The sequence below is a fragment of the Lepisosteus platostomus genome, chromosome 13 (assembly GCF_059453375.1).
Source record: "Lepisosteus platostomus isolate fLepPlt1 chromosome 13, fLepPlt1.hap1, whole genome shotgun sequence".
Classification (NCBI taxonomy): Eukaryota; Metazoa; Chordata; class Actinopteri; order Semionotiformes; family Lepisosteidae; genus Lepisosteus; species Lepisosteus platostomus.
Window position 1 is genome coordinate 13985995 of NC_142623.1, and position 14355 is coordinate 14000349.

General features: G+C 50.8%; 2 protein-coding genes across 3 annotated transcripts; both read left to right on the forward strand.

Annotated features, from left to right (window-relative positions):
• Window positions 1-124: 124 nt before the first annotated feature.
• On the forward strand, window positions 125-7732 carry LOC148649998 (hepatic lectin-like). Of its 2 annotated transcripts, none has more exons than XM_088603313.1 (9): window positions 125-677; window positions 3130-3252; window positions 3933-3995; window positions 4787-4861; window positions 4963-5034; window positions 5375-5440; window positions 5765-5967; window positions 6192-6276; window positions 6804-7732. In XM_088603313.1, the coding sequence occupies exons 1-9, from the start codon at window positions 578-580 to the stop codon at window positions 7256-7258; spliced, it is 1242 nt and encodes a 413-aa protein (XP_088459439.1). In that variant the 5' UTR covers window positions 125-577; the 3' UTR covers window positions 7259-7732. The 2 variants fall into 2 exon arrangements, with proteins under 2 accessions (XP_088459439.1, XP_088459440.1); XM_088603314.1 differs by having other exon boundaries at window positions 161-677; window positions 6192-6295; window positions 6804-7086.
• A 2347-nt stretch (window positions 7733-10079) lies between these two features.
• Window positions 10080-14319, forward strand: pglyrp2 (peptidoglycan recognition protein 2). The gene is made up of 5 exons (XM_088603328.1): window positions 10080-10604; window positions 11435-12298; window positions 12506-12716; window positions 13000-13294; window positions 14227-14319. The coding sequence occupies exons 1-5, from the start codon at window positions 10547-10549 to the stop codon at window positions 14269-14271; spliced, it is 1473 nt and encodes a 490-aa protein (XP_088459454.1). The 5' UTR covers window positions 10080-10546; the 3' UTR covers window positions 14272-14319.
• The last annotated feature ends 36 nt before the right edge of the window (window positions 14320-14355 follow it).

Here is a 14355-nt window from a genome sequence, read left to right on the forward strand (position 1 = left end):
AAAGCACAGTCCAGTGCAGTAAAGCCCAGAGGTTGTGGTAAAAGCATAGTAAAGCTATTATATATAAACACCGTATGAATCATGGAGAAACCAGGGTGAGGTCGATGCCCGATGCTGACAAACCGCGAAAACATCCTGTCAGATTTCCTCCTGAATTTCATCAGGGCTCTGCCGCCGACCGCACGCTATCTTCCACAAGCACACCTGTGTGGCGGTTTCTTTGGCTTCATTTTTATCAGGTTCAGGATGAAAAGAGCTGGGCGATAGAGAGACGCGATACTCGAGTGTGCGATACAGTCATCTCCGACATCTGCCCGCCCCGCCGCTCGCGCACCCTGTGGGGTACCGGGTGGAGGGGTGCGAGTGACGTCACGCCCAGCAGCTCGGATCGTTTGCAGGTTTTTAATCAAAATCGTTTCAAAGGCGGAAATTCCGCGGACAGCCGGAGAGCTGAACTCGAAAAACCCCCGAATTCCTTGAACGTCTGGACCCCAGACAAAAGCCTCGTTTCACCCCCGCGTCTCCTACAGCCGCTGGCCGGGTCGGTGTGCTTGAACTCGGGCGCTGCTCCGGCGGGATGGCGAGAGAGAACTTCTACGTCGTTCGCAACCCGAACACGGGCGACGTCAGGGAGGACCGAGCCAGGAAACCGAGAAGGAGCAAGATATGGGTATCAGGTACAGCGACGGCCTGCCCAGCTCTTCGATTTTATTCAGCCGATTGCTGAATTACTTAATTATTTAATTCTCGGAGCGATCGATTATTGATCTACTAATTTGATTGAGCAGTTATTTCATTATTTACTTATTCGATCGGATATTTGTTTATTTTACTGTTTGACTGAATGATCAATCCAATTTCTGTTTGTTTTTTAGTTATTTGATGGCTAATTAGAACATCAACTTATTTATCTTATCGACCTTTTGTTTGGATGGTTATTTAAATATCTAATGATGTATTTAATTCTATTGCGCAGCTATTTAATTATATGCTCCTAGACTTTTATTATGTTAGTTGTTCCGTTATTTATTTGATTGTCGTCTTTAGTTATTTATTATCGGGGTGATCCTTTAATTATCTAATAGCTTGACTGTTTATTTTACAGTCTGAATGACTAGGTATTTAATACTCTGATCGATTCAGTGGTTAGTTGATTGTTTATTTAATCCTGTGATCAATTAACTATTTACCGCTTTATTCTTTAAATAATAATGCGTTATTATTTACTAATTCGATCTCCTATTTCACTTGATTGTTTATCTAATCAATTAACTGTTTTTCGTTATTTAATGACGGATTTGATTATTTACTTAAATATCAGATCGATTGATTGTTCGTTGATTTCATTATTTAATTATTTGGGATTTTACTTTTTATTAATTGTCTAATGATCTAGAGTGTTTATTCACTTGATTATTCACTAATTGACTTGAACTATTGAGTCGACTAATTAATTCCTTAATCAATTGATTATTTTTTTATTTAATTATGCGATTGGGTCACTATTTAGTTATTGTATTTATTCTATCGATTGACTGCTTTTTTGCTATTTTCATTATTAAACTGGTTCAGTATCTACCATGTCTAACAAGCGATTTGAAACAGGCGGGACTGTACAGGGCGTCTTTCCCCCTCACAATCCGAAGTAAAATTAAAAAAAAACTAAACACGAATTTTAATTAAAACAGCCGAGCATTCTCTGTAAAAAAAGAGCTTGGTTGCTCTCCACACGCAAAATCGAGTCCGTGAAAAACACGTTTCTTGACAGCAATACAAACCGTTTTCGCTTTAGACCTATTCAGGCGATGCCGTATCTCCGAAAGTCTTCCTCAGAACGGTTTTATCCACAATTACCTTTCTCGGACCAGGAAGGTTTTGTTTAGCGAAAACAAAAATCTTTTTTCAATACCGTTTGCTCAGCAGTAAATAAACCGCCGCGGCCCGAGTTCACATTCAAGCACAACTCGTCTAACAACAACAACAACAACAATAATAATAATAATAATAATAATAATAATAATAATAATTGTTATTATTGTTTATTTCCCTCGTGTTTGTGTAAATTATTGCCCTGCTAATTTCTGCAGGAAATGCAAAATATATTTATACAGGAACAACAAAAAAAAACAGCAGATCTGTCGCCCCGACCTCCCTCACACTGGCGACGCGTCTCCAGTGGGCTGATTGTAAACACGCCGGCTGGTGTGGTGACAAACTGGAGGATTTCGGAGCCCCGCGTCGCTTAGGTGACTGAACCCCCATCGACCACATTATCTACTGGCCGGTCACCCCAGAGGCCGGAGACCGGGGTGGTGCGGGGTTCGGGCTGAGCGGGAGAAGCACCCTGTTCGGGGTCACAGACACCCCCCGACCTCACCCCCGATCCCCGCTGGACTCAGGCCGCGCCTCTTAAAATGTAAAAGACACCGAAACAGCCACAAATACTTCATCAAAAATCCAGCAGCAGAGGCGTTTTTTTAACAGATCGGGTGGTAGATCGCCCCCCTCTCCTCCCACCTTTGCTCGAAAAATAATTTTCTTCGCTCTGCTGACGTTTTATTTAACACGGCCGCTGATCCTGTCGGCCATTCCCGCCAGTGCAATTATTTGTTTGTGCGTTTAATTCATGCACCCATGTATTACCCGCTGCGCAAAACATTTGAGACTTCCAAATGAGGACTTTTTTTTTAGTCTTAAACGGAGTATTCAAGTAGTTCAAATTCTGCTGACATCAGTCCAGCGAGAAGAAGCACTTCGGAGGACATCAGTGGAAACTATGTTGAAGTGCATTTACAACTGAGAACAGGAGGCGCTTCTTTACACAAAGGGTGGTGGGAGTGTGGAACAAGCTGCTCAGCAATGTTGTTGAAGCCGACACCCCTACTGGAATTTTCCCAGAAAAATCGCTGATGTGTTTTTCTCTCTTGACACAGAGAATAATTTGAATCCTTTGTGCTGCGTAAACAGAAATATATGTATAGAAATATTATAACATCCGTTTAGTTTTATTTTATTTCCGAATGTTATATTTGGATATATGTGGACATGTGTGTTGTTCCTTCTTGCAAGAATGTGCGCGCGTGCCTGAATTCCGCCCTCTCTCCGTCTCTCCCCGGCTCACGCGCGCAGACCGCCTGGCCTCGAGCTCCTCGGCAGAGAGCGAGACGGGGAGGCGTGGCTGGGTGCTGACAGTCGTCTTCCTCCTGCTGTTCCTGCTGTCAATCATCCTGCTGATCGTCATCGCGACCAAGAGTAAGCGCGTTCCTCCCGTTCTTGTGGCTACTCAGCTATTCTCGCTATACGGTATATTCTCGCCCCAGGGCTGCATCCTCGATCGGGGAAGCCCCATGTAGCAGGGGTAAGGAGTCACCGTTAACTCAATAAAATTGTAAAGTGCTTAAGGTGGGACTTTGTTTAATTACCTAATTTCAGTATAATCTGGGATATAAACCTTCTGTTTTCCAGTACCACAGTTCCCTTGACATGCTTAGTTGGTCAATACCTTTCAAGAGCTCCCAATCGTCAAATACCAGCTGATTCAGGGTGACCTATAAGACAGCGGGACTGGAGACCCCTGACATTGGACTCAGTCAAGAACGAGCGCATCTCTGCGCAGTACAGCTCTACCCAGAAGCCTTTGCTTCACCCCCCACCCTCCAAGCATGGTGAATGATGCTTGGAGGTGGTCCTGAACATCTGGCCACAGCTGTATAAAGACTGGACTGAACATCTGGCCATGTCTGTATAAAGACTGGACTGAACATCTGGACACAGCTGTATAACGACTGGACTGCTGCCATATTCAGACCCTGCACCTAGAGCTCTTCTGTCCTGCCAGCTGGAGTGCTGGCAGTCGTTTCTCTTGGAGGGGACAGAGGGAAGCGAGCCCTGTGAGCTGAAGAGCCTAAACGCTCTGTCCTCCATCCCCACAGTGTCCAGGCTGCAGCAGGAGAACAGCCGCCTGCAGGACAAGGCCAAACTACTGGAGAAGAAGAGTAAGACCTGGGCTAGCACACTGGCACACACACACTGACACACTGGCACACACACACACTGGTACACTGGCACACTGGCACACACACACACAGGAACACTGGCACACACACTGACACGCACCAACACACTGGCACACACACTGGCACACACACTGACACACTGGCACACACACACTGACACACTGGCACACACACACACAGGATCACTGGCACACACACTGACACGCACCAACACACTGGCACACACACTGGCACACACACTGACACACTGGCACACACGCACTGGCACACACACTGACACAATGGCACACACACACACACACACACACACACACTGGCACACACACAGACACAGTGGCACACACACAGGAACACTGGCACACACTGACAGACACACACTGACACACTGGCACACACACTGACACACGCACTGGCACACACACTGGCACACACACACTGACACACTGGCACACACACTGACACACGCACTGGCACACACACTGACACAATGGCACACACACACACTGGTATGCATACTGGCATACACACACACTGGTACACACACTGGCACAGTGTCACACACGCACTGGTATGCACACTGAAACACTGGCACATACACACACTAGCACACATACTGACACATACACTGGCACATAAACACACTAGTATGCACACTGGAATGGTGTGTGTGTGTTCGTGTACCAATGTGTGTGTGCCAGTATGTCTGTGCCAGTGCAACGCAGCACCAGACACTGAACTGAATGTGTTTCTGTCTGCACGCTGTCTTTCAGTCCTCAGATACAGGGAGCAAGTCAGCAGGAATGTCAGCACCATCACTGATCTGTCCTACAAGACTGGGGAGAACGGTAAGGCTCTGGGACAAGCCAGCTGGGGGCATCCGTTCCTGACATCTCCAGCAGGTGGCGCTGCTGTTCAACACTAACTCTCCCTTCCCGTCTGTCTCCAGTGTCCAACATGCTGAAGGAAATCACAGACATCCAGAATCACACAACCCAGAGCCTAGATGCTTTCAACACCAGTGAGTATGGACTGAGATGCCACGCTTCTCCAGCTGTCTTTCAGGAACAAGGACAAGCATGCTATGTGGCCGTACAAGGTCTGAATCCTCCAGACTGAATTCAGTGACTGATTAAGCCCAGTGGTGTCGAGAGCAACAGCTGCCTTCTCTCTTCAGCTTCTCGTGGGAGAGCGGCTGGAATCTCACTGCTGCGGATAATGGGATCTCTGCCGACCCTCCTGGCTCACGGGCCGGTCTGGCGTCATGGAACCTCTAGTCCCAGGTTCCTGTAACGCACCCAGGGGACACAGCGAGGGATGAGGGTCTCCTATCTCAGCTCCTGTCTGTCTTCCTCCCACAGCCCTGAAGAACAGCCTGTTGACCCTGCTGGTCAGCTTCCTGGAAAGTTTCACCCTGGACAATAAAGGTGAGTGTGCTAAAGGCTTCCTAACAGGTGAGCTTTCCTATCCCGGCATCCCTGCCTCAGGGATCTCTGGGACACATTCACACGGAGATCCTGACCTGATGGAAGGGCATCAGGACTGTCCAGCAGCATGTCCAGGGCTGTCTGTAGGTTTTAATTCTGACTGTGCCCTTAACGAGCTAAATCAGCTCATTATGGGCTCAATCAGACGTCATGTGCCTTGAAATCCCAGACACGCCGGTCCAGCAGGCCCGGCGCTGGGCGGCCCTGTTCTAGACCTGGCGCTGTGAATCCCGTCCCCTGACGCGGCCCGTCTCGGACCCTCAGGGGCGCCGCAAGCCAGGGGGGACCCAGGACATGACCTCAACTGCTCCGCCCTGCTGGCCAAGATCTGCCCGGAGGGCTGGAGGCTGTGGAAGCTGCACGCATGCTACTACTTCTCCTTGGAGAAGAAAACCTGGGAAGAAGCCCAGAGGGACTGCCGGAGCAGACAAGCCCACCTGGTTATCCTGCAGGATGAGGGGGAGCAGGTACGGCACACTCCTAACAGCACAGCGCAGGATGGGGCAGGACAGCAATGCGGTATTACACAGTACAGGAGGGTGGAGTTTCTGTGTTAGCATGCTAACACAGTACAGCACTGCCGACTGGCACAGCACAGCACCGCAGTTCAGCAGTACAGTACTGCACTCCAAGACACCAGTGGGGCCAGTTACTTCCCTGGGTGACAGGTCTCTCTCTGTGTGTTTAACAGAGCTTTGTGTCCGGGAACAGCAAGGACACAGTGTGGATTGGACTGAACGACACAGCCAAGGAGGGGACGTGGGTCTGGGTGGACGGTACCAATCTCACAGTATCGTAAGACTGACCGCCACACCCTGAGAACTGCACACTGACCAGAAGACTACTGACCTGGCGCCTTGAGACACTGACTGGCACACCAACACACTAAATACCCGACATCTTGACACACTGACTGGCACACCAACACACTCATTACTTGACACACTGACTGAGTAACATGCTGACTCTACTGACTACCAGACACCTCAACACAGTGACAGCTCTACACACTGATTCTACTGACTACCAGACACCTCAACACAGTGACAGCTCGACACACTGACTCTACTGACTACAGACGCCTCAACACAGTGACAGCTCGACACACTGACTCTACTGACTACCAGACACCTCAACACAGTGACAGCTCGACACACTGACTCTACTGACTACCAGACACCTCGACACAGTGACAGCTTGACACACTGCCACATGTGACAGACTTTCTGACTGTTTTCCACTCTTTTCACAGATGCATAGAGCTGTTGATGCTCATTCTGATAACAGACTTCCCTCTCCGCAGATTTTGGCATACTGGTGAACCAAATAACAGTGGTGGTCAAGAAAACTGTGTTGAGCTTCTTACAACTCTGGCCAAATGGAACGATCTTACCTGCTCAATGGTCAGGCAGTACGTCTGCGAGAAGCCCCTGTCCTGACCTGGCGTCCTGCCGGGGCTGGCGTCCTGCCGGGCCTGGCGTCCTACGCGACCAGCGCACATCAGGACCCAAGAGGCTTCTCTGCGTCCAGATCCTGGAGCTGCAGGGCAGACCCATTTCCTGGGCCGCCCCCGCTGTAGCTGTCGCCTGGGTCCTGCGCTGCCGACACAAGGCTGGCGGGCAGAGGGACTGCTGCGACGCCGCGAGCAGAAATGCCCGCCGTGCCGCCTGCTGTCCCCGTGCCGTCTGCCTCTGCCCCTGCTCTGCGGTTTGCCAACAACACCCTCCTCCTCCTCCTCCCCACGGTCCTGCTCGCTAGCTGATTCTGTCTGCTGGCATGCTAGTGCCCCCCAAGGGGGGCGCTGTAATGCTTAAAGAACAAGAGAGAGGGGCACCAACCGAAATCAAATTCCTGCCCAGGGAGGTCCCTGACTGCTGGGCAGGTTAGAATCGCACTGCTCCTCCAGCTTTGCAGCGGTAGTTAGCTGTGTTGTTGTAGGCCGCGCTGTAGCCCTTTGCTCCATGACACACGAAGGGGTGTGTGCTCCTGCTGTTGCCCCAGTAGTTAAGAACCTGAAGGGGAGCTGCAGTCCCAGTTTCTCACACCCGTTATTAAATCTCGGGAGCAAAATAAATTAACTGACGGTACAGGAGAAAAAATGACCAATTCCGAGTCAAGCACAACATCATGAACTCTGTGAAAGTATTGTAACGCTTACGGCCGACAAGCAGTGTGTGTAAGAGCCGGCGTACCAGAGCGGGTGACGTCACCGCCCTTCCCTGTGATAGCAGGACCACAGCTACTGGGCTGTGGAGAGATCTCTCTTTGGCTCACGGGGCTGGGTCGCTGCAGAGAGACGCGGAAGTCCCGGGTTCGAGCCTCCAGTCGGGATGGGGCTGACCAGATGCGGCTAGGGCGCCCGCCTGAGCCCCCGTTGCGTTACATTGGTGTCAGAAGCGGGGCGGGATAGCCCTTCGCCGGGGATGGCGATTTAAGCGGGGGAGAGTGTAACGCTTACGGCCGACAGGCACTGTGTAAGAGCCGGCGTACCAGAGCGGGTGACGTCACCGCCCTTCCCTGTGATAGCAGGACCACAGCTACTGGGCTGTGGAGAGATCTCTCTTTGGCTCACGGGGCTAGGTCGCTGCAGAGAGACGCGGAAGTCCCGGGTTCGAGCCTCCAGTCGGGATGGGGCCGACCAGATGCGGCAAGGGCGCCCGCCTGAGCCCCCGTTGCGTTACAGTATTCTATGTTGTCGCAAACCCCTGGTCGCACCACAGGAGAGAGCGAGAGAGCGTTCACGAGAATTGTGATGTGAAGCTTCCCTTCCTGCTCACTAGTGACTAATGTACTGCAATATACAGGCACATGAATACAGGCTGTGCAGCAGACACCCCCCCGACGTGATCTGGACACAGAGTTAACAAGCATTTGAAGGCAAGACTGTCACGAAGTCGAGAGCAATATTTCGTTCAGATTAAAAGAGCTGGACTCACAAGCCTGCTTGTTTGCAATGTCATAGAAGTTTTGTTGTCTCGTTCTGAATCACATTACATGGCGCTGCGCGTAGCTGGAAATTCCGTCTATTTTGTGATGTTAATTGGAGGTTTTACAAGTTACTGTGCACATTTTACTGTTGTGGTTTGAAATGCGCTCATCGATGCTGATCCTTTCTAATCTCGAAATACGAAAGTAGCGTCGCAGTTCCCCTTGAAGGACGCTCATAAACAGCAGGAAGGCATTCAGTCCATCTGGTATGATGGGTTGCAGCAGCTAATTGATCAGAGGACCTCTTCTGGCCTCTTCTTGAAGCATCCCAGGATATCAGTTTCAGCAGCATGTCTGGGCCTCCTGTTATCAGCTCCCACCACTCTTTGTGTAAAGAAGTGTTCCCTGATTTCAACCCTACATGCGCTCCCTCTAAATTCCCACTTGTCTCCCCAGATGCCTGTTAAACTGTAGCTCCCAAAGCAGTCCAGCAGGTGGAATTAGTCAATATCCGTCGACACTGCTTTTTACAGCTCACTGAACGTCTTGAAATGATCACTGTTGCTGTGTTGCGGTTGTTTTTTATTATTGTCACTCGGGTTGCTTTAAAGCTTGATTGAGATTTTTTTGTTGTGTATTCTGGGCAGCAGTGCTGTGTAGCCTCTTGCTGTGGTGGAACGTGTCTCATTCAATAAAGATGCTGAAAGAGCTTCACTCCGTGTTCTCTGATTTCTCAACAGCCAGACGAGGGAGGAGATGGCTGACTTGATAATGCAGCGTTCGTATTTCACGAGTGTGTCGCTACACACTGCATCAAGCATCAGTGCTTTCTACAGTGATATAAATTTAACTATAAACATTTCTCAGGACTGTGTCGCTGTGCACTGTCTCCATCTGTACACTGTGTCTCTGTACTCTGCATCTATATCTGTGCTCTGTGTCTCTATTTGTTTGTCTGTATCTGTACTCTCTCTCTCTATTATGTATCTGTACTCTGTGGGCCTCTACTTTGTGTGTATATCTGTACTCTGTGTCTGTATCTGTACTCTCTCTCTATTATGTATCTGTACTCTGTGGGTCTCTACTTTGTGTGTATATCTGTACTCTGTGTCTGTATCTGTACTCAATGTGTTTCCACTTTCTGTATCTGTACTTTGTGTATGTATCTATGTGTCTATATTGTGTCTTTCTCTGTACAATGTGTACCTTTTTACTGTGTCTGTATCTCTCTATACTGGGCCCCTGTGCTGTGTTTGTACAGGTACACTGTCTCTCTGTGCAGACTGGGCAGGACAAACAGAAGGGAGACCGAGGACAGACTAGGCTGAGTACAGTTCAGGCTGCGGACAGACTGAGGACAGAGTAGGCTGACTACAGTACAGGCTGCGGACAGACTGAGGACAGACTGTGGTGAGGTCAGACTGAGGACAGACTAGGCTGAGAGGAGTCTGAGGGGGTTTCTGAGCCAGTACTGTATCCAGGTGCTGAGCTTCTCACACACATCGCCTCCTTCCTCTTGTCACTCATTAACCCAGGTCAGAATTTACAGGAAAAGCACTCGCAGATACTGATAGAAGGAAATCATATTCATGGAACAAACTGTTCTGTAGCAACGTCAGAATCGAATCTAAGATCACAGTGCACAGAGGATCACACTAATCTATACACTTGAATCACCCCATATACAGACAGAGACAGACAAACACAGAAAAACTGACTGAAACATACAGATACATACTGACATGCACACACGCAGACTGACACACACAGTACACAGACTGACACACACAAAGATAAAGACACAAACAGACTCACTCAGGCACACACAGACAGACAGGTTTCGACAGAGCAGAGAGCCTGGTGTGTGTGCAGAGAGAGCTCTCTGTCCTTGACCAGGGCAGGCAAACACAGAAGCACACACACTCACACACTCACGCGCTGCTCACAGGCCTCCTGCAGTTCTGTCTGGCTCACGGCAGCTGACACTTTCCCACGGCAGGGCTGTGAGTCTCGGGGTGCAGGTGCGCCTCCTCTACTGTTGGCGATAAAAAATTTGGGGCTCGCGCGCCCCTGGGAACGTGCGCTGTGACCGCAGTGAGACACGCGAGGAAGAGGAAGATGATTCCAGCTCTACTTGTGCTGTGCAGCTTGTGTGTCGGAGTCCACGGTGAGGAAGGTACGTGTGGCTTTGCAATGGTTATTCCGGCTTTCCCAGACCCACAGAACAACCACACAACTTCTTCACAAGATTGCACAACAGAACAATACAACAGACCCTGCCTCTGTGTGTCTCACCAGATCAAGGAGAGGGTCTACACAGTGGGAGAGCTGTCTGACAGGGTCTCCAAGGAGCCTGTTCAGTAGTTAGCAATTAACCACTCAAAGATGTCACCCAGCTGTTTCCTGAAAGAAACCAGGGTATCGGCTTCAACAGCAAAGCTGGTACTTTGTTCCAAACTCCAACAACCCTTTGTGTAAAGAAGTGCCTCCTGTTCACAGGGTTAAACACCCTTTCACACCCTTTCCACTGGTGTCCTCTGGCTGGTGTTTCACTATTGATCCTGAAAAGGGGTGATGCCTCTGAGGATTTTGAACACTTGCATGAGGTCCCCTAACCTGCGGCCTCACCTCAGCGCCCTAGGTGAAGTCCACTGTGGGACGCCTCACAGGGGGGTCTTACAGTGATCAATGGAAACACTGAAATGAGGGGCAGGGAGATTGTGGCGCCCCCCTTGGCATCTAGTGGAACACGCAGCTTCAGAGAGGGGGGGCAAAAAATGTTTCCACCAGTAGCAAGTTCAAAAACCGTGGAGGGGACCCCCTGTCTCAATACTTGTGCTGCCCGAGCGTTTGACAGAATGCCAGCTGCGGGTCAATCTGGGGGCCACCTCGCTGTCTGAGCAGGGCCTCAGGGGCGAGGCCGGCAGACCCAGATGACTTGCAATGAGTCATCGATGGGGTCTCCTGGAACTCTTCAGGAACTCTTGCTCTTACCTGTGACCTCAGGGATCCTGTCCTGGCACCTGGATGATGTCATCAGGGCCGTGGAGCTCACAGAGCGCTCGAACCCGGGGCTGGACATCCTGGGAATCATGAGGACCCTGCGCAGCATGGCCAACCACGATGACAGCTTCCTTCGCCACTTCCTGGGGCCCCTCCCTGACGGCGGCCCCCCGGCTCGGACAGACGAGGCCACCCCGGCCCCAGCCTGGGACCACACCGGATTCGTCGCTGGGATGTTCCGCCACAGAGTGACAGCGGGCGGCCAGGAGGAAGGGGTGGTGCTGACACCGGACGGCACCACGACAGCCGTCGCCCCCATGATGCTCGGCATCGAAGCTGGGCTACAGAGAAAGAGGGGCGCCCCGGAATCTGGGATTCCTGACGCCCTGTATTCCGTGACCCTGGCCAAAGACCTGGGCCTGTCCTTCGTACGTTTCTCAAACTCCCAGCCCGCAGGCCGGCTCGGGCCCGATGGCTGCTGGGACAGCCTGACCGCTCCACGGAACTTCACCCTCTCCGGCCCGCCGGCCCTGGCCACGGACGCGCTCGTGAACGGGGCGATGGACGGCGTGGTTCTGGGGGATCACCTGTCTCGCGAAGAGGACCCCCCTAAGCTGAGCCAACTCCTGAAGCTGTACTTCCACCACAATGGCCTGGCGCTGGATAGCGCCCCCAGGCTGCAGAGCAACTTCCGCAGGGGGAATTTCGGCAAGCTGGCCAATGCCACATTCTTGCAGGAGCAGATCGTGGCCTCCCTGTCGCTGTACAGGGGGCTGATGGGAGACGCGCTGCTGGAGGGGCTGGACTCGGCCGCGCTGGAGTCTGCGGTGAGGGAGGGTCTGCCGGAGTTTGTCCACCGCTACATGGGTGAGTGCCCGGGCTGCATTTCGCCATCTTGACCCACGTCAAGGGCATCAGAGCTGCCAGGCCACGAGCCTGAACCCCACTTCTAGAATTCACCTACTTTTCCGAACAAGAGGACAGGAGGACGTCTTAGGGTAGAATAAGAATTATTGGAAGCAACATCCTTTCCTCCTCCCTCCCAAGCACACTCTCGTTCTCTCTCACTGTCAGTGTGCCCTGCCATCATCCCTCGCTGCATGTGGGGCGCAGAGCCGTACCGGGGCACCCCCACTCCGCTGGTCCTGCCGCTGAGCTTCCTGTACATCCACCACACCTACGGGCCCAGCCTCCCCTGCCTGACCTTCCCGGACTGCGCCCGCGACATGAGGGCCATGCAACGCTTTCACCAGGACGACCGCGGCTGGGACGACATCGGCTACAGGTAGGGCGCCGCAGCCCCAGCCCGAGGGCACAGCTGCGGGGGGGACGTTGGCATCCTGGTCACAGATGGAGCGACCCAAGCTGGGAGAAACTCTGGCGAAGTGGGGAGCCTTTACCCACCAGTGTGCTGTACTGGATAGGTGTGTGGGGGGGGAGGGGTGTTTCTGGTTTGTAGAAGGAGTCCCCGTGCCCCCCCTCCAAGTTTACAACCCAGTGATTTTTAACATTTGCATGATTCTCTCATGAATAGCAGATAGAAACCAGCGGCTCTGTCTCTCCTCCAGCTTCGTGGCGGGCACAGACGGGTACCTGTATGAGGGGCGGGGCTGGCTGTGGCGCGGCACCCACACCAAGTGGCACAACTCGCTGGGCTACGGGGTCAGCTTCATCGGGGACTACACCGCCACCCTCCCAGCGGGGAGAGCCATGGCGCTGGTGAGGGAGCGGCTGACACAGTGTGCAGTCGACGGCGGGCGCCTGGTGTCCAACTTCACCATCCATGGGCACCGGCAGCTGGTGAACACTTCCTGCCCCGGGGACAAGCTGTATACCGAGATCACAGGCTGGGAGCACTTCAGGGTAGGAAAGACCTGCCTCTCACTGCACCAGCTGCCACAGGGTGCTAACTAAGGCCAAGTGAGTCCATGACTGATGTAGTTCAGTCAGTGGGAGATCAATGTGGAAAGAAACTAGATGACCCTATGTTCCTTCAGGAAACTGAGGAGCACTGCATTACACAACAGAAGGCTGTCATTACTGTGCTACAGCTACAAAACAATACTGTTCCAGTTGCAGTTCAGTAGAGTATTGACCAATATTGTTGTTTAATTTCAGGTACAGTACTGTGCAGTATAGACTAAAATCACTACTTAATTAATGCTACAATACAGTACACTATCGACCAATGTCACCACTGAATTACAGGTTTAATACAATACATAATAGATCAAGATCATTGCTGAATTACAGCTACAATACAGTATAATTTACAGCAGAATGGTGTCACTACTTAATTACAGTTACAATATTTATCAGTACAGAACATTGTCATTGCTAAATTACAGCTACAATAGAGTATGCAACAGCACAATTTCACTCCTGAATTACAGCTACAATATAGATCAATACAGACCGGTGTCACTACTGAATTACCCGACAATAAAATAGACTATAGACTGATGTCATTGCTGAACTACAGCTACAATACAGTACGCTATTGACCGATTTCACTGCTGAATTACTGTTACAATACAGTATACCATAGACAAATGTCACTACTGAATTGCGGCTACGATATTGATCAGTATAGACTGATGTGACTGTTACTGCTTAATTACAGCTACAATACAGTACAGTATACACAGATGTCACTTCTTAATTAAATCTACAATGCTGATCAGTATAGACAGATGTCACTGCTGAATAGCAAGTCCACCACAGTCCATGATATCAGAACATTACCACAGAATGGGTGCCATAGTAAGGCTTTATTCCTCCTTTGTTGTTTACAGGAAGTTCAGCCCAAACCACCAGGAGACAGTCGAGCTGGAAACTGACACTTGAGGAACATGCCGCCACAATAAAACAGTTTTCTTAGAAAGACATAGATGGGCTTGACTATTCTTTCTGTTTTGTTTCAC

Bases quoted from the DNA above. Each gene is read 5' to 3' on its own strand.
- LOC148649998 (XM_088603313.1), top strand. From the start codon at position 578: ATGGCGAGAGAGAACTTCTACGTCGTTCGCAACCCGAACACGGGCGAC. The intron at 5,441-5,764 runs GTGAGTGTGCTA...TCGGACCCTCAG, and splicing joins TTTCACCCTGGACAATAAAG to GGGCGCCGCAAGCCAGGGGG. The intron at 5,968-6,191 runs GTACGGCACACT...TGTGTTTAACAG, and splicing joins TGCAGGATGAGGGGGAGCAG to AGCTTTGTGTCCGGGAACAG.
- pglyrp2 (XM_088603328.1), top strand. From the start codon at position 10,547: ATGATTCCAGCTCTACTTGTGCTGTGCAGCTTGTGTGTCGGAGTCCAC. The intron at 12,299-12,505 runs GTGAGTGCCCGG...TCTCACTGTCAG, and splicing joins GTTTGTCCACCGCTACATGG to TGTGCCCTGCCATCATCCCT. The intron at 13,295-14,226 runs GTAGGAAAGACC...TGTTGTTTACAG, and splicing joins CAGGCTGGGAGCACTTCAGG to GAAGTTCAGCCCAAACCACC.